Source organism: Echeneis naucrates, chromosome 2 (assembly GCF_900963305.1).
Source record: "Echeneis naucrates chromosome 2, fEcheNa1.1, whole genome shotgun sequence".
Taxonomy (NCBI): domain Eukaryota; kingdom Metazoa; phylum Chordata; class Actinopteri; order Carangiformes; family Echeneidae; genus Echeneis; species Echeneis naucrates.
Genome location: NC_042512.1, coordinates 18,847,650 through 18,866,152, shown reverse-complemented (window position 1 = coordinate 18,866,152; position 18,503 = coordinate 18,847,650). Strand labels below are relative to the sequence as shown.

Below are 18,503 nucleotides of genomic sequence, written 5' to 3'. Positions count from 1 at the left end.
CACTAATTGGGTTGAATGGCGCCCATCTCGTCTTGTGACAGCCAAGCAGGATGCATGTGAAGCTGCGGGCAGCTTGGAGAGCTCTCACCCCGCCATGCCAGCTGAGAAGACATGCTGGCAGGAGGGGGGAGCGAAGTTGCAAAAGACATGCTGAGACAAAAGAGCACAGCTAGAGATCGCACGCTCACTTTTTCAGAGACCTTGAACAAACAAACTTGCACTTTGTCTCGCTGAGGGCAAGAGGATACGCACATCATCACTCAACCAAAGGGGAGCAAATCAGCTGACAGAAACACGGGGGGTAAAGTCCTCGGAGACGCCGTAGTCAGTACATCACTCACCGGATAATGGAAAAGGTTGGGCTGAAATAAATAGCGATGTAGAAGAAGAGGAAAGTAGAAAGAATATCAGTCGTGCCAAGACGGCGTAGCTTTTCACTGCGAGCCCTCAGCTCTCTGACGTCTGGTAGCTTTTTGAGGGGAAATTTGTTTGCAACTTTGTCCCCCGACACAAATAAGACACGCAGAAACAAGAATTCAGCTGGCGGACTGCAGACGCACAGTTTACATAACCGCAGACCAATACAGTGTCCAATTAAGACCATTAAAAGCACATCCGATCCACCTGCTCCAGTAAAACAGACATGGATGTTTGAGCAGGTCGTCTCAGCTCCACGCCGGACAATTGTCCACTTTGTGTGCTCGAGAGATTCGGGAGTGGAGGGAAAAAAGGCTGAATTCCTGTTACAAAAGGACACGAAGTGCAGGTGTAATTGGGATATTTGGGAGTGTCTCGTTTCAGGCCCGTCGGAGCTGCGGTGAAATGAAGCCTGTAAGACTAGAGCGTCTGCCCTCTGCCCGCCCTGCGGCTCCCTTTTACCGGACTCTCCGTCCTCTTGCATTGCATCACCCTCTTCCCTGCTGATTTCCTCTCCTTCCAGAGCGCCTCGTCTGCTCCTGAGCTCAGCACATGACACCGAGAACATGTGAAAGGCTCCTCCGCTCCGCCGTTTCCACCCGGCTGTGATAGCAGCTCGATCGGGCAGGTATAGGTAACAAATGAGATCAATTAACGTATCCAAGAGGGGCACCTAGCCGAGGGTCCGGTTGCACTAAACAGTCTCCTCATCTTTTGTTTCCCTCCGCAGGATTCCATTTGCAGCCTCATCACTTTTCCGGCCTGAACAACGGAGCTGATTGTTCCACTCGCCTCTTTAATGGAGAAGGCCCAAGAAAGTAGAGTATCTTTACTATCATGGCCTCAACTCAGGACAGATGAGTAAGAGCGAGGTCTGGGGTGGAGGGGGGGGTGGGGGCACTGAAATGAATCCTCGCTGCCCTAACCCTTCCCGCCACCCCGACCTCTCTCCTTTCACCTCTCGCTCAACTTCGCAGGACATCAGTGAGCTTGTAGCAAATTTGTTTCTCCAGCTCTGTTTAATTGGAAGGCTTTGGTGCTAACAAGGAGCTGATTGGGCTCATTAAAGCTGCTGTTTAGGTCGCCCCCCCCCCCCTTAAATACACTCTATAACCTTAGACTGTACATGTCCCTCAGTGGACAGATGTGTATGACGGCTGTGTCAAACAGGAGATGAGTCTCGTCGTAGATATTGCACCTGAGTGGTGCAAAACAAATGTTGAGAGACCAAATCAATCAATTTTTCCCGCCGTTCCTTCTGCACCTCACCGTCCGTTGGTGAAACGGAGCAGCAGGTAAATTGACAGTCACGTTTGTAAAATTCATCTCTGCTAATATTACAAGCAGCTTGATGGAGAGATGAGATAACTAAGTGAAGGTTCTGTGGGGAGAAATGACCAGAGGAGAAGCTGGAATAGGTGCAATTATCGTGAGTTAGAGGCACGGGGAGAGCCGGTGATGGCCGCCATCGAAGCCCTGAGCGTCCGTTTAAATCTGCTTGATGAATGTGACGGCTCTCCGTCGGCCCCCTCCTTCAGCCTGTCCACCGCAGTTAGACGAGATTGTTTACTATAACCTTGTAATCAACCTGGCTTGGTTGACAGCTCACCATTACCACTGATAACAGGCCTGCTGCAATTTGCCCCCCCACTGAAATATATATATTAAAAAAAACAGAGAAACTGCTCGGGCCCTTTCTGATGCCTTATTGATGGAGCGCCGGCCCCGTTACCTTTGTGCGTAATTTGTTTTCAAGAACTATGATTTACATTTCAGTGGGATTACACCTTGTAATGCTGCACGCCGGCGAGAAGTGGGCAGCCGCTGAATACTCCACATCACCACGGCAGGAGGAGGAACAGGGAGGTAAGGGCGGGGGGGCGGGGTGTGCATGTGTGCAGAGAGAGGGGGGTTCAAATGATGCATTTCCAAGTCCTCAAGTGGAGAGGATTACAATTACAATTAAAAATCAAAAGGCCTGCGTGTCCATCAAATGACTGCCCATAACCCTTTGTGTACTTACTGCCAAATAATCGCGGCTAGTGGAGGGTTGGCAGATGCAAAACGCTTTCCAGCTTAATTGTGGCGTATTACCGGAGCTCGTTCATCGGGATATTATGCAATAAGTGTTATTTCAGGCAAGAATGCAGGTTCTAAATGGCATGCTAATGTGAGTCCCTTGGCAGCGTGTTAAAGAAAATCCATGCATCACCATTAAAAACAACAGCGGGGCCGGTGGCAGAGTTCAATCATCTTGTTTTGGAGATAGCCTTGATGTAGTACAACAAGTTGAGCTCGACTCCAGCTGCTGCAGACGACCAGCACAGGTACACACAAAGGCAGAGGACATTTCATCATATTTAGAATACAAAATAAGTATAACTGCTAAGTGCATTTTAATTTGTCCCCAACGTGTTCCAGCAAACTTTAATTTTCCTAAAAACCAAAATAATCAATGAAATAGGATCAATTTTTACCATTTTGACTCTAGAAGAGTTTTTAGCCGGTGGAAAATGTAGCAGAAGCCGATTTTAACCTCCACCCATACTGTGTGTGGAGTCAACCCCCATCCCACACACACACACACGAATCCCAAGCATGTGCATTATTTCATTCACATCACAACATTTTGCATAATTCTGTGTTTATTCATTTTCTCAGACAGTCGGTGAAATTATGTAAAACACAGTGTGTGTGTGTAATAGAATGCAGATTTCATGTTATTCTAACACATTCGCTTACTTGGAGGCAAAGTGTCCCATTTAAATGAGATTTACACTTAAATGTCACATGGGTTTATCTAAATTTATAAACAGTGCATTTATTTTATTAAATGCGGTGAATCCTCATCGTGGAATGAGAGACGTGCTCCGAGGGTTATGACTTACTGATGCCTATTTAAATTGTTAACACCACGCTCTTTTTTTTTGTTTTGTTTACCCGCCTTTCTCTCCCTGAGATGACACGGCACCTGAGGAAGTGCTCTTTGATTCCTCATCGCGACGTTTGAGAGAAACGTCATTTGCTTTTGTTGAATTAATTCAATCATTAGCCGGCAGTTTCAAACCCGCAGCTCCTTGAAAAGGCTGAGATAATACCATACCTGCCATTCACAGGAGCCCGCTGTCTCCTGATAGCCAGCAATCTGTTGCCTAATAATTTTCAGGCTAAATTATAATAACAAGAATCCTCATTTGGAGCTTTTTGAAAAAAAAAAAAAAAAAAAAAAAAAAAAAAGGCAAGAAAGAGCAAAATAAAGAGAGGGGAACTCATTTACCTCATCAGTGGCCTTTGTAGAGTTTGAGTCAAGACAAAAAGTAGTCCTTCCTCATCCACATGAATATAGATTCAGATATTAAAAGTGTTTTCAATGAATGAGCTGTAAAGATAAAGTTGGATTTGATTGCGTGCACGAGCAGAAATGGTTTTCTTGGCGCGTCATACACACTCACAGAATTGTTTCCATATGGGATGGCAGTATAATGGCAGCGGCGTACATTAGATCTCTTCCATACAGATGTTCACCTCCATCTCTGCAGCAGTTTGGTCCATCTGTGTTTACAGTGAGCTGCTTAGCGCACGCCTGTGTGAAGGGAGGCATATCAAGCATATGGACATTTTACAAAAGGTTACCCTGCATAAATTAGCTTGAATGGCAATCTGTTGAGGAGAGGTGGCTCGCTGCGAGCGCGAGGTGGTTCAGAGCAGAAACAGTGCTTTTGGTGTCGATACAAAATGAGACATCATCGTTTGGAAATGGTCAGGGTTTGGTTTTTTTTTTTTTGTTTCTTTCGGCCCATGTTGACCTACAGCAACATTAAATTGTTCATCTGGTGATGATACGACAACAGATTGTTTCAGAGTTCTGAATATTTTGGAGCTAAATGAGTTTTCTTGTCTTTTCTAAATTCATGGGCTCTAAAGTGTCAAACTGCTGGCTTTTTTTTTTTTTTTTTGGATCAGCTTCATGTTAAAAGTGTTTCTGTTTACTGCTTCTTGCTGAACCACGTTCATTCTGGAGGCAGCACAGACACAGCAGGCCGAGCTTTAGATTTTTATCACATCTTAGAGTGACATCTAGTGGCTGTTTGTTCATAACACCGGAAACTTCAGCTCAGTGTTTTCCTTTGAAATCAACAACAGACTAAATAAAGTTTAAAAAATAAAAATAAAAAAGTAGCTCTGAGATATCTCGAATGGCATGAACAATGTTTTCCCAAAGATGCTTCCCAGGAAAATGAACATGGATTTGAATAATCTTCTATCTTTGTTTGCTGTACAGAAAATGAGTCTTAACTTTCTGTCCTGTGATTTAAAAGTTGGTTTTTTTTTTATGTGCCCCTTAAAGTCACACAGGCCGCCCTTCCATTCATCCATCAAGGCCTCGAATTCACTCAGTCTAATCTGGCCGTGTTTGCTCTCGTCAGTAACTTACCTTCATCAGCCTGTGGGTGGTTAAGATTGATTAACAATAAGAGCAGCTGACTAGGCAGGAATAATTCCCTGACCACAAAGTGTTTGTGAATCAGGAAGGCCCAGGATGAGAGACGGAGGGGGGGTCAGTGATGGCGCTGTTTCCTGTTGAATGTTCTGATGTCGGCTAATTGAAGCTTTGTCACGCAGATCGGGGCGGGGAAGTTCAAAGGCAGAAAAACGGACGCTTTGATGTGCTCTCCTTCTGCAGATGCAGCTTTGATGCGAGAGGCCGGCGCGGCGGGTCGAGGGGCCGACGGTAAAAGGAGCGGTCAAGTCACAACAGGAGACGGCCAAGAACCGGACACTAGAAGGCTCAAGTGGCTGAAATTCATATTCATGTAAAGATCACACATCGCACACGTCCAACAGCTGCAGAGACAAAGACAGACGTCAGCTGGACTCACCAATGCAATTACACAACTTTCACAATATTATTCTTTTTATTTATCTCCATCCAGACAAGTTCTGTTGGTGGTCGAGCTCATCGTGACGCACAACGACAGCAGCTACACAGGAGATCAAAACTCGCCCAAGCACGTCTCAGGTATTCCCCGTTGTGTCAGTAGGAGGATGCTGGATGGCTGAATTTTATGATTATTATTATGATTATGATGATTATTATTATTATTATTATGATGATTATTATTATTATTATTATCTTTCCTCTCTCCAAAGGCTGGTTGTTTATTTTCAGTGTTGGAACTCAGTTTCTAGAAGTAAAACTGGTGGCTGGATCATGAGACCGCTTGAGGAGCCTGTTTGTTTGTTTGTCGTCCTGTGTTGTGTTCAGAGGGGTCATAGTGTCGTGATTTGTGGCTTTGTGAGTTGTGTTGTTTTATTATTGAGGAAACATTTTTAAGCCATCTCCAATCCAATCATCTGCTTTGGGTGCCAAAAAGTAAATCCACACCTTCAACCTCACTGTAGCCTTTAATGCAAAACCAAGACACTCGGCCGTGGAGCCATTCACAGCTGATCTGTATTGAAGCTAACTTGAGTAATGCCAGAAAAAAACAATTAAAGGGAAAGATAAAGCGGCAGGAAGACCGATGTTCCTGCTGTCCTCACAATTCCTTCCCTTCGTCCTCATAAATATGTCTGTGGCATAATTTTGTGCTTATAGCACCAGTCGACCGTTTTGTAGCAGAGCGATATCACCCGTCCAACACCTTTTCATGCTCACTTCTTTTGTTCTTCGGCATGAAAGGAGAAGAGTCTACATGAAGAGGAAGGGAGACACTTTGAATAACATGCAGATCAATAAAGACCATCTAGCATGGAGATAATGTTGGGGAATTTAGAGTGCAGGTCGTCGGTGTCATCCATAGTGCTCAGGCTGAGAAAGGGTTCACGCTGTAGGTCATCTTCTGCTTCCACTCAGTCTGCCGGGGAGGGTGAAGGTGCAGTTCTGTCAAACGTTCATATTGATGGTGCTTAAAGGAAGGCAGAAACCTCCAGGTTGGAGGAGGAGGAGGTGAAGCCTTGAAGACTGATAGCAGCAGGCGAGGATCGCATTAATCTGCAGCTTTGCATTATCATGTTGCAGGATGTCGTTGGTCTCACCTACAGTGTGTCTGTCCTGAATTTTAGATATCAGAAAATACAAGACAGCTGCATGGACTTAAAGCTAGAGCTGACATGATGTCCTCAGTCGCATTATTTCAATTTCTAATGCTGTTTACACACATTAACAGCCAGGCTGGTGCTTCTCCGGGACATAAAACATCTTTTTTATGATGCAAATGCATTTTTTTTTCTGCGTCTCATAGGTCAGTTCCAGGAATGTAAAGAGATTAGATCAAATGATCTGGTGCAGTTTTTACATCTGCAGCAGCAGCAGTAGTGATGTTTTTCTAGTTAAAAGGATTAAGAGGTGGGCGTTTTAGCATGGTAGTCAGGAAAAAGTGCACCTCCCACTGAAACACAAGCCTCAACGAGGGGAAAAGGTGAAACCGGGCAAAGCTTCAACGCCAAGAAAACTGTGGGAAGTGCAGCGCAGATCTCAGCGTGCCGAGGATATCCGTGCTATCTGCCGCTCCTTTCACTCTGCCCGTGATGAGCTGTGCTGCCGAGTGTGTTGTTGCCTAATTCCCTCTAACTACAGCCCTGTGTAATCACATACCCCAATTAACCACCTTGGCTCCCCGTTTCCTGCGTCGAGCACGCCGCCCCGTCTTCTCGCCACGCCGCGTAATTAGCTTTCATCTGAAAATGAAAAGAAAGGAGCACCTCAGCAATTGTGCAGCCACTTTCCCCTTCTTCTCGTCTCTCCCCGTCTCTCTAGCACTCTACTTCTCATATCATAATGGCCTGCAATTTCAATCAGATGGATTTTTATCGCTGACACAAAGAAGGATTGGCCCTCTTCCTGGTCCCCTCCTTCCGCCAGCCCCAAACAAGCAGCCCGCCTCATTTGATAGCTTCTGCTTGTGAGACAGCTATCAAGGAGAGTCCTTGTTTTGACTGGGGGGCTTTAGTTTGATATTTACAAAGGACTTAATTCCCTTTTGTGGATGTGTGTGTCATAATGGAAGGATCAGGTCTGACACTAAATTAATTTACATCCACCTAAATGTGAAAAAGACCAATAAACCCGCTGGAGGTTTTTTTTGAATCATTTCGTTCTTTCTGCTTCCTTTCGGATGTATATGTGTCAAAAAGAGATAACTGTCCCCCCAAAAAAAGAAAGGCTTTTGTTTTAGGGACTTCAGAGCACAACTTCCTGCTTCCTGACCTCTGACCTCGATTCACTAGCTCACAAGTTGTCTGTGATTTTTCTTTTTTTTTTTTTTTTTCATACTTCGTCTGAAAGTTCTCGCAGATGAAACGAAGAGTTAAGTTTGTCACTTAGCGCGGCGGCTGGCTGTTAGAGAAGCTTCCCTGCAGATGAGCAGAGAGATGATATCATTAAGAACTTATCAGCAGCGGGAATGCTCCTCACAGGTACATTGGTAATGTGACACGAATACTGGAGTCGGATGTCGCCGGGAACAGTTCCAGCCGGGTGAATCATTGTTCAGTCATACAGGTGAGCAGCCTGTTAATGGCACAGCCCTGACATTTAACACCTAATAATGTGTTTTATCCGCGTCTCCTTCAGAGGGCCATTTGCAGTTGGAAAGAACCGACGGCCTTTTAGTTCTAAAACATGGCGACTGTTTTTTGTTTTTTGTTGGTGTTTTTTTTTTTTTTTTATTCCTGGGTCTTTCTGCTATTCTTGCCTCCTTCTCACCACCATCGCCGCCACCACCTCTCAACCTGTTTGTTCTCTTATCTCTCCTTGTCCCGAACGAATCGATGAGGCGCTCGTTAGCCCAGGGATGTTCACCGCCGAGTGCTCGCCGCTCAGAGGCGGGAAAGAAATAATAAAGCACAGGCTGAGGCTGAGTGAACGGAGAGGTGGTGTTAACAAAAACCCTCCATCACACTTTGCTTTGTTGCTTGTTAATATTATTCTTATGCCGTCTCTCAGTAATTTAGTGTGCTAACAAAACAGCAGAATCAGAACATCTTAACTTGTGCGCGTACAGAAATTTCAGGAAACAAGACAAAGCAGACGATAAGCAGAAATGGATTTTACGTAACATGAGAGCGGCGATAAACACGGCTGCTTTTTGTAATTAATTTTAGGACGTTAAACCTAAAAGCTGCCCAGAACATGAATTCATTCTGCGGTAACCAGTGTGAGTCGTCTTCATCTTTTGAAGGTTTAACTCGAATGGCCAGACTTGATGAAGTTATTTTGTCACATTTCATTAAAAGCACTTTTTTTATTTCACATGGGTGGAGCTGGCTTTATTTTTTATTTTTTTTATTTACAAATTAAAGCTCGGCAGACATTCAGAGCATGAATATGTATCCACAGTAAACTGTTTTCATCATTAGTTGTCATTTCCCCTGAACAATAGTTCCGCTTGGGGAGACAGTCACATTGGAAAACTTTTAAGAAGAGCAGCAGTGATGCGTTTGTTCGTGGTGGTGATGAAGAGCAGACATGGACAGATGGACGCGACGCAGACTCTATTGCTTCTGCTATCATTACTTTCTCAGCAGCATGAAGAACAATGCTGGTAAACATATTTATGCAACAGATACGCTCTCTCAGTTTCAATAGATGGTGTTTGCAGAGAAACGCGTCCATTTTCCATTAGTGCATCTCTTGTCACATAATTTATACAGTGGCTTGGCATCTCTCGTGTACTATACAGAAAAAATACACTTCAGGGGAGCAGAATTTATTTCTGAAGAGCGTGTAGGAGGGTTGATCTTGTGTCGTTAGCCTTTGATATCATTCAATCAACACTGACTGAGTGGGATGCAGATGAAAAAGAGGTATTTTTCCTCCCCTCATCTTTTACTCTGTCCAAATTCTTGCATTTTCGGGGCACTTAGTGAGGTACAGAACAGCTGGGCGCCTCGTGCGTCTCACTGATGCTCGTCTTTTCAACGCGGGTGCTCTCAGTGTGCTTCGTGTTGATGTGGCTTTTCTTTTTTTCATAAAGAAGATTATATGGAGGTGGAATAGATTTGAGATTAGCACTCCCACCATAGTTAGGCACTTGGTTTTTTTATTTAAGACAAACATAAAGAATAAGTACTTCAGGTCAGTTTCCTCCTCACAGAACTGGACAAAACATCGATTTATAGTCCCGTGCAAAGAGCAAAGCCAATTTAGGGTCTTTAGTATTTCCTGTGCGGAAGCCTCGTCTACAGCTGCTATCATGGCGAGTAGCAGACCCTCAAATCAGCAGCGTCCTAACGCGGCGGTGGCGGCGGCCCTCTCGCCTCGCCTCAGAGGTTTGCATACAGAAGAAGAGCTTATCCCCTAATAAATAAACCTGGAACCTAAAATCAGAGGAACACAGGAGGGATCATTGCTGCACAGCCCTGCACTCCTCTCCGTCAGAGAAGGATTATCCCTTTCACTTGGTGCGCACGGCGCTAATTTCTTCTGCCAGGTTCAACTCCCAGAATGCACCAGGGAGATTGGCTGTCTGCGCCTCTTTTCTTTCTTCCTTTCTCTCCCCCCTCGCCCTCTCCTCCCCTCCATACCTGGCTCCCTGACTTGTTTTATCTCCCTGCTGGTGGGAACACAAACCCCACTGTTTCTTTCTCCTCATCCTCTTCTTTGATGATGTTTTACAAATTCACTTGGCAGCCTACAGAAGTGCGTTCCCGCGACTCCAGGCTGCACGCACGTGCCTTCAAAAAAAAAGGAACAAGATTAAGGTGCACCCCTCTCGTAAAACAGGTGTTGTCAGCACCGAACAGGTTGAATTTTCCCTTTTTCCCACCTGACGCAATCCTCATCATGCCTCAGAAGACACTCGCTCCTAATATTTAGCAGGATTTCTTTGTTCAGAAGCTGCTTTTTAATTTACCTGACTATTTTTCTCGACCAGTAACAGTATAATCAAGAAATAATTAGTCCAATCTCATATAGTTTGAAATGCATGCAAAGAGAATATTTGCCGTTCAACTGCAGTAATTTATTTATTTTACAATGAAAATGGCGTAGCCTCATTTGGTATCTGTGTGGGAGAGCGCTGTATGTTCACACCATCAGGTTTATCTCTCTCCTTCACCTTTCAGATGTATGTATTTGTATCCTTTGTGTGTTTACTCAGCATGTCGAGCTAGTCTCTCACCTCCGGGTAATTCTCACACCTGCTGATGAACGCCACAGCGCGGCACGTCGGACTATAAAATCACATAAGCCGGAGAAAACACGGCAGCTACTGAGCTAATCATGCTCGGTCAGCAAGTTCTGTTTGAAAGCAAATTGCAAGGATGAGCGAGGATTGAAAACTAAAGTTACAAAGCATACAAGGCTTTTTTTTTTATCTGTTCTGCTGTTACTTCATCTGAAATCCAAGGTCATTGGACTTTAAGCAACCTAGAGCGAATTGTTTGTCCATCAAGAACACATTTAGATCAACATGACAAGACGGCCTGCACGTGAAGGTGCTCACTCAGTGAAGTGTGGAAAACGAGCCTGGTTGTAAAATATGATGTATATAAAGCGAATGAAGTGAAGCAGTAAGAAGTGTTTTCGACCGCTCGGTGTCACTCACAGCTGACCCCTTCTCTTTGAGAAGCTTCCTCATTCCCGCCCCCCCTTCCCGTCTTTGTAAAACTCGGCCCGTGAACGCAACCGGCATCACAAGTGTTTCCGCCGTCACCGCCGCCGTTATCCCGCCTCCCCGGCCCACTGTGGCGCCAGCTGCCGGCTGCTGAGCTGTTTGTTTAGGAATCTGGGCCCGAAAATTGTATTCCATCGACCATGCTCGCTATCAACACACAATTATCTGGGTTAATCATGTGGAACTGTGGCAAATTCACCTGGGGCTCAGGAACTAATGACATTCGCGTCTGGCCCTGCTTTAGTGAAATGGCCCCAGCACCTGCAGCAGGAACACGGAGATTGCCAAAGAAAATTTGGTCTCATTTCGCCCTCCTCAACGCCGCCGCCTCCCCCAAGTCCGACCCCTCCCCCTCCTTCCCTCCCCAGCCACCTTCACCCTTCCCCCTTTCCAATCTCTCTGCCTATTTCCATCCCACTTGGCTCTTAAATTTGTTAATCTTTCAGGTTTCCTCCTCTGCTCCTCCTGGTTTTTTGGTTTTATTCTGTTTTTTTGTTTCTCTCACACCTTCTTCTCCTCGCCGAGTGGAGGAGGAGACCCACAGTGGATGAGTCGCACACACTCCCACATTAGCAAGGCGAACGTCAATCTTCTCGCCTCCCGTCTAATCAGAATATTTCCGGCTCTGCTACCTGTGTAACACCTGAACAGTAGACGGTGAAAAAGCGAGGAGGTGACATCGGAGACGGAGATGATATCTCGCGACAGATTTGTGACTTTGGTTCCGGACAGACAGTGACTTGTGTTCTCGCTGTATAATTAAGAAAGTGATTGAGTGCAGTCAGCAGGGTGTTGATGCTCTTTCTCCATCTCTGTCTGCCTTGCTCTTTGTCTTCATATCACACACACAAACGAACACACAATCATACACACTGCAGTCATTTCCACCAACTTAGAGGAAGTAGAGGAACTCACTGCTCATAATTATACATCAATACAAACATATGTTTCCCAATCACAGATGCCATCCATGTGTGAAATGGGTGTCACACCGTTGGAGGTCTCATTATTTGTGAAGTGTGTGTCTCAACACTTTGGATACCACCCACACCAGCCACTGACTATGTAATATACCACCTCTGCTGATAATCTCTAGCGTGGCTTCGGATGCAGAGCGTGCAGCGTCTCCAATTCCATTTCCAACCGTCCTGCTCTGATCCGAGGTGTGTTCTTCTGGGAACGCGTCGGGTCACTGTGGGTGGATTTGGCGGGAGACGATGCACCTTACGTGCTCTCCGGTTGTCTTCTGGCTTCAGGTGTGTGGAGTTAAATCCAACTCGGGGTGCAGAAGGATGTGAAGTTAAAAATCTAGCCTTGGTTGAATTCATTCAGTTTGCACGCTGACATCGGGCTTTATCAAAGCAAAATAAAAGCAAACGCTTCAGAGTGAGTCCCATTTACAGGAGCGGCCATTTTTTTTTATTCTTCATCCATGTTTACTCCGAAATGACCACACAGTCCTCTGATTTCAGCTCGGTGTTCCTCACAAGCTGAGAAGTGAGCTGATGTTGCACGTTATTTCCATTTGGAGCTGTCAGACTGAGCTTTAAATAGCACCGTCTGCTCTTGTGTCTCAAACCGAAGTGGATACGTTTGCAAACAGCCATATTTCTTTATGAGAAAATATATGCAAGGCCATGATTGTTGGGCTAATTGAAAAATGCTCACCAAAATAATCAAATTTAAAGCTTAAGGGTGCATTCAAGCCCACATAAGAAGCAACATCAGAGCGCACACACCCGTCTTGTTGCTGTGGAGTCCCTGACATGGTTTAACAGTCTCACAGGATCCATAAAACGCCCCCGAAGGCTTCATATAATCTCTCCTTTTTTCCTGCTTAATAGGAGATAATACAAGTGCGCACCCCGATGAATCAATATGCAACAGCAGCTTTAGTTTGATAATTAATACCAGTGTCGGAAATAGATTTGTGATTTGGCAGGGCAGGTCTGATATGACTCTGGTCTCTGTTTCTCAACAGCCAAAGTCCCCGTTCCACTCCGTATCCACATCCCATTGAACTAATCTCATTCTTTTTTCTTTTTTTTCTTTCAATAGCGCTAATTCTTTGACTAAAGCCTGTTATCTCATTAAAGGCCCCGCGATGGGATTCGATGGCATCCTGACATCTGTATTCATTCGCCTCAAAATTAGTCCTGACACAAAATTTAATGAAAAAACACTCAGAACAGTGAGAGATTAGACATCATGCCAAGCATCGCAGAAGGGAGGGGAAAGAAAAATCATCTGTTTAGTTTTGGTTACATTTTTGGAAAGGCTGGATTAGCACTGTTGAGGCCGAGCTTCCATAAATCGGATTGAGTAGTCGAGGAGTGCTGACTTTCCTCGCGGTATTTTGTGTAACAGCAGAGCAGGTATTTAGATACGAAAGGTCTAAAGGGAAGAAACGGTGGGACAAGACAAAGAGGCCCTCACCTCCGGCCCTCCGTAGATAAAGTGAGTGTGCGCAGTAAGTCGAACGTCCCACCCTCTGTTCCTCCCCCCATCCCTTCCTGCGCCATCACCCTCGTCAAAAGCCTGTGTCGGTTGCGGCGCTGATAATTCCCTCTGTTTGGGGAGGAAAAAAAAAAGAAAGAAAGATGAAAGCGTTCATGGATGAAAGAAACTTGGATTTAATCTTTCTCGCCGTCTTTCGCTCTCTCTTCCAGTACACGGTGTTGATCGTTTTCTCCGGGAAAAAAATGGCGAGGAATGAGAAAGGCAAGGGGAGAAGGGTGGAAGGAATAAATGGGGAATGAGGGAAGGGGGGGGGCAGGGTTAAGCCCATTTAGAGCCCAGGTGAGGCGAGGTGGTAGACTAGTTCAATAGATTCAGTTGACTGTTCTGAATGTGCACACAGTGACCTGATGGAACGGCGGCAGAGAGGCCACAGATAAAGAAAAGCCATCGTTTCCACCTGCGCCTCATTTGGCCCCCGCCACGATAAGACCGTCGGCTCAGGTATCTGTAGTCACAACGTAAAAGGCCTGTCATAAGCAGAGATAGAGAGACGACACAATCAGGAGTGCAGCTGAGAGAGGACTGGAGTCTCCACAACAAGGCCAGAAATCAGAGCTGCAGTTTTAATGTTTGGGAAAATGCAGTTATCACATCTGATTTACATCCTTCAAGATGATTTTCTGTTGTTGTTGTTGTTGTTGTTGTTTGGGAAAGCAGCAAAGACGGAAACCTTCCACTGTACTTTCCCATCATGCCTCATTTAGATGTTGACCTGCGGTAATTTGGTGACTTTTAATCGGTTTCATAAGTTCTCCCCAAATTTGACTTCCAGTGTTGTAATCACAGAGAATGACACATCTCGGCCCAGCTGCTCACCGTCATTGACTTTCTGGTGAATTGTTGTAAAAGCACATCGTTGGCCAGAGGATAACGGCATCCTCCCAGGAGGGGCGCACGGCAGTAGTGGAGGTGTGGGGGTGTTGGATTTTATAGCCCGCAGCTCCCCAGCATCACTTAGCCAGCCGGGGCAGAGAGAGAGAGAGAGAGAGAGAGAGACAGAGGAGGGGAGCAGGGGGCCATATGGCAGCCAAGCACTGCTCCGGCCAGCTCCAGCTCATATGTATGGAAAACACGAGGTCTGGAGAGGGAAGTCACAGGGGGTCAGGCTCGTCACAGAGGCAGCCCGAGGTCCTGGTGCAGGTTAGAAGGTCTTGTTTTGGGAGAGGAGGCTAATTTCTTCTACTTGGCTGAGCAAAGGCCTGAATAATTGTGCCCCCTGGGTTGGCCTCTGGGTGATGTGGAGGTAGAGTCGACCAAGGAGAGCGAGCAGTGGGGGGGCTGGGATGTGGTTGCATCGAGCTTTTTAAAGTAAAGCATCATTATTTGTGCTTTTTTTTTTTTATTACACTGTGCGGTGAACCTGAGCTCATTACTGTTAGTTTTTAAATCCATATTTTAATACGAGCAACTGAGCAAATCTGCAGCTTTTAACTCCTCGTTGGTTGGCATGCTGTCGTCAAGGTCGGCATCTTTGGCCATTCGTCCAGTTTAAAACTCATTTCTGAAACAAGAGCCAGTTGTGTCAGATAAAAATCAGCACCTCCCTTCAAACTATTTAAATGTGGAGGATCACCACAGCTGCAAAATACGATATAACTCACAAGTAGAAGAATTAGATTAAAGTTTGTGATTAATCCCCTCACAGAGATGTCTTAAGTCACCGTCTTTGTTGGCCTGCTGGTAATTGCTGCGGACAGCTCTATCTCCTGAGGACAAAGGCGCGGTGCGATGATGTGGCCACTGGTGGTGGTTCAGGGGTCCGAGGCTGACAGCTACAACAGCACTGCATCCACCGCCGGAGCTCAGTAATGAATCTGCCACGATCCTGCTCCGGAAAGATTGAAACCCAGCGATATGACTGGATCTCCTCGTGTTCATTAGAGAATAAAGATGGCCCTTTAAAAGGCACGACTGCGTCGGCTGCAGGCGGCAGAGAAGAGGTGACAGAGATGTTTGAACACGCCGAGGGCCGGCGAAGTGAATGTGACATGCTCAGGTGTAATTATACTCACCTTGTTCACAGCGGAGATTAAGAGGAGAAGGTATGGAGAGGTGCAGGAGCGTCAGACATGAAGGAATGTTGAAAGACTGATGATGAGCTGTGTCAACCCCCCCGCAGGCCTCTTCCCTCTTCTTTCCCCTTTCTCTCCCTTTTGTCACTGTATTAACTCGAGGTCTCACGTCTGTTTGTCTTTTCCAATTATCAAGGTGTGACAGCAGGCTTCCACCCCACGAAATATATCATGAACTATATCATGAACTTGAAGAAAACAAAATCCTTTTCTTTTGTTTGCCTGTAAATTTACACTTGAACTTATTATCACTTACAGATTTCCCCTCCACGCTACGCAGACTTAATCCGATGCAAACACAGCAACTTTGCTTTTCTGCTTTTACGCTGTCGGACATCAACCTAAGGATTTATGATAAAGGGATTTAATGAGGTTGGAGGCGAGGTGCCCAACGGTACCCTGAGACAACACTGCTCTCTGGTGGCTGTCCCCTGAAGTGGTGCTGCTGTCAGAAAATGGATTATGACAGTCTAATTTATTACCATCTCCATCCTTTTGACCCAGTATGTCAGTGCTCCAACCTGATGTCCTCATGACAGGCAGGCTGGTCACACTCAATCTACTCCATCCACTCAACCCTTCGATGTGCACACCGGCAGCCAGGCAGGCTTCTTCCCTCCACTTTTGTCAAAACTGATTTATCACCTCTAATAAAGGCAGACTGGGAGTATCGGAGTATTAATCACAGTGGGATCTGTTAAATAGATTAGAAAAATCATTTTAAAGGCCCAATATCTAATTAAGGATTCTAATTATCTTCACTGATGAAGTTCTTGGAAATCAGGTCCAGATTTGTGACTCTGGGCTCCATCTTTGGCTCTCCTGTAAAACCTTTGTCAGGTTTAACTGAACACATAAAAACATTCAGCACTTTTCCAGTGCGCTCCTTCAATTAGGATTATTTTAAGGATTTCAGGATTCAGTATAAAACTAAATGTCTTTATTTGATTTAGTGAATAAACAGAAAAACAACAGGTGGCTAAAGTTCAGGAATTCCGTTTCTTTTGCCTCGTTGGGTGAAGACTCCGGCCGACCAGGATGAAGAGCGGGCCGGCCAGCAGGCAGAAGAAGACGGCCACCGGAGCCAAGAGGAACGAGGGGCCGTGCTGGACGCTGAGATGGAAGGAGGGGCAGCTGGAGACTCTCTGATGGAGGGCAAACTGCTCCAGAGTGTCCAAGACCTGGACCCAGATCAGATACATCAGCAGCACAGCCAGCAGACACAGGCCTGAGAGAGAGCAGGTTTCAGGTTCAGTCCTATGTTTGATACCAGAAACATTCATCACAGCGTTTGCAGATTTGATTTATTTCTTTTTCTTTTATTCCACATAGTTTCCCTCCCACTCCTTATTCCTCAGCCGCTGCCTCTCAGCTCCTTCCTGCAGATCAGCTGGATGTGAGAGAGACATCCAGCTGAAGCTGGAGCTCCAACGTTTGGAGGCTGAAACATGCAGATGGCTCCCCCCACGAACACAAACCCTAATGAGAAAGGAAAGTTGCAGGTGTGATTTAAGACCAACAGCAACTTTGCATTGACAACCTGAAACCAATTTGGCTTAATGACACATCAGAAGTGGATTCAACAGCAGTCTGAACATTGTGGAAGAAGTTTGTTACTGCTTTGAGGAAAAATGAAGTAAGTATCAATCAGCAAATCGCCACGAATAATTTAAATTCTCAGTTTGGTCCAAACATTTAGAAATGTCAACATGTCTGACTTTATTCTGGAGTTAAAACTTTTATTCTTCTGTCAATGTCATTCTTACCGCCACAGAGCTGAAGAGTGCCGCCCACTTTATAGAGTTGATGTTTGGACAGTGGGCCGGCACAGATGACAAGAAATCCACCGGTGACGACAGCAGCCACACCGGACACGAGGAAGATGCTCCAGAAGGTCCTGAAAACTACCAGAGGAGCTTTTAACTAGAGTGAAATCAAGATAGACAGCAATGTGAAGAGGAAGGAACACCAACCGATGGCAGAGTCAGGTTCATAGGGCTCCTGGGGTGAACCGTGTGGCTCCGCCCTCAGCCCTTTAACAGGAAATGGGAAGAGGAAGGCTGTCTGGCAAAGCCTTGACGAAGGCTGAGTTACTGAAGGTGAAAAATTCAGGAGAAACATCTTTAGGAAGCCATTTTGTTTCCAGAAGTGCATCTATAAGTTTGAAACAAACAAACGTCCTCACAGAGCCAAAGGTTCCACGTAGAGTACTTCTCAGCGTCGACCGTGAAGGAGCAGCGCCAAAACAGACCCTCGTGGAAGATCCTCACACTCTCTGCTTCCTGGTGAGTCAAAAAAAAAAAAACCCTCCACATAATGACGGAGGAAAGAAAAATCCACTCTTAAATGTGTTAAATGATAAAAAAAACCCAAAACAAAACAGTGACAGTGTCATGTGTAGTCATGTACAGGCTCATTGTGTCATGACCTTTGACCTCTGAAGGTAAAGTTTGCTCCAGTTTTTTTTTTGTTGTTTGTTTTTGAAAGGTTAAATATTCAGCTTTCATTATTTTCAGAAAAAAGGATGATTTTTGGATCAGTTTTTGGAAAAGGGAAAAACGTAAATGTTAAATCCCACTTTTTTTTTTTTTCCTTCTTCTTCTTCCAGTAAAACCGATAAAGTGGATGAGCGGACGAACTCTCTGGTCTGTCGGCCTACTTACCCCCCGCCCTTCCTCCGGCCGGCTGCAGGACTCGGCAGCCAGCAGCCAGTACTCCGTCCCGCAGCAGAGCAGCATGAACAGAAACCCGACGGCTCCGAAGAACAACGCCAGGAAGAGGAGCACCTTCGTCCTCTCAGTCGGTGACATGTCTCCGTCCAACAACACTGTTTTTCACTCTTCTGGGTTGGAGGGGGATCCGGTTACGGGGGGGG

General features: G+C 45.6%; 1 protein-coding gene and 1 long non-coding RNA gene across 3 annotated transcripts; one reads left to right on the top strand and one right to left on the bottom strand.

The window, feature by feature from the left end:
• The first annotated feature begins 2,206 nt into the window (after window positions 1–2,206).
• Window positions 2,207–17,258, top strand: LOC115053984 (uncharacterized). Its single transcript, XR_003841563.1, has 5 exons — window positions 2,207–2,283; window positions 5,102–5,231; window positions 5,352–5,437; window positions 16,651–16,877; window positions 16,961–17,258. It is a non-coding gene; the product is annotated as an uncharacterized LOC115053984 (long non-coding RNA).
• On the bottom strand, window positions 16,585–18,474 carry LOC115053976 (transmembrane protein 182-like). Of its 2 annotated transcripts, none has more exons than XM_029518906.1 (5): window positions 18,292–18,474; window positions 17,814–17,910; window positions 17,602–17,721; window positions 17,395–17,532; window positions 16,585–16,856 (listed from the first exon to the last, which is right to left on the bottom strand). In XM_029518906.1, the coding sequence occupies exons 1-5, from the start codon at window positions 18,436–18,438 to the stop codon at window positions 16,615–16,617; spliced, it is 744 nt and encodes a 247-aa protein (XP_029374766.1). In that variant the 5' UTR covers window positions 18,439–18,474; the 3' UTR covers window positions 16,585–16,614. The 2 variants fall into 2 exon arrangements, with proteins under 2 accessions (XP_029374766.1, XP_029374776.1); XM_029518916.1 differs by lacking the exon at window positions 16,585–16,856 and adding an exon at window positions 16,865–17,107.
• Window positions 18,475–18,503: the final 29 nt, after the last annotated feature.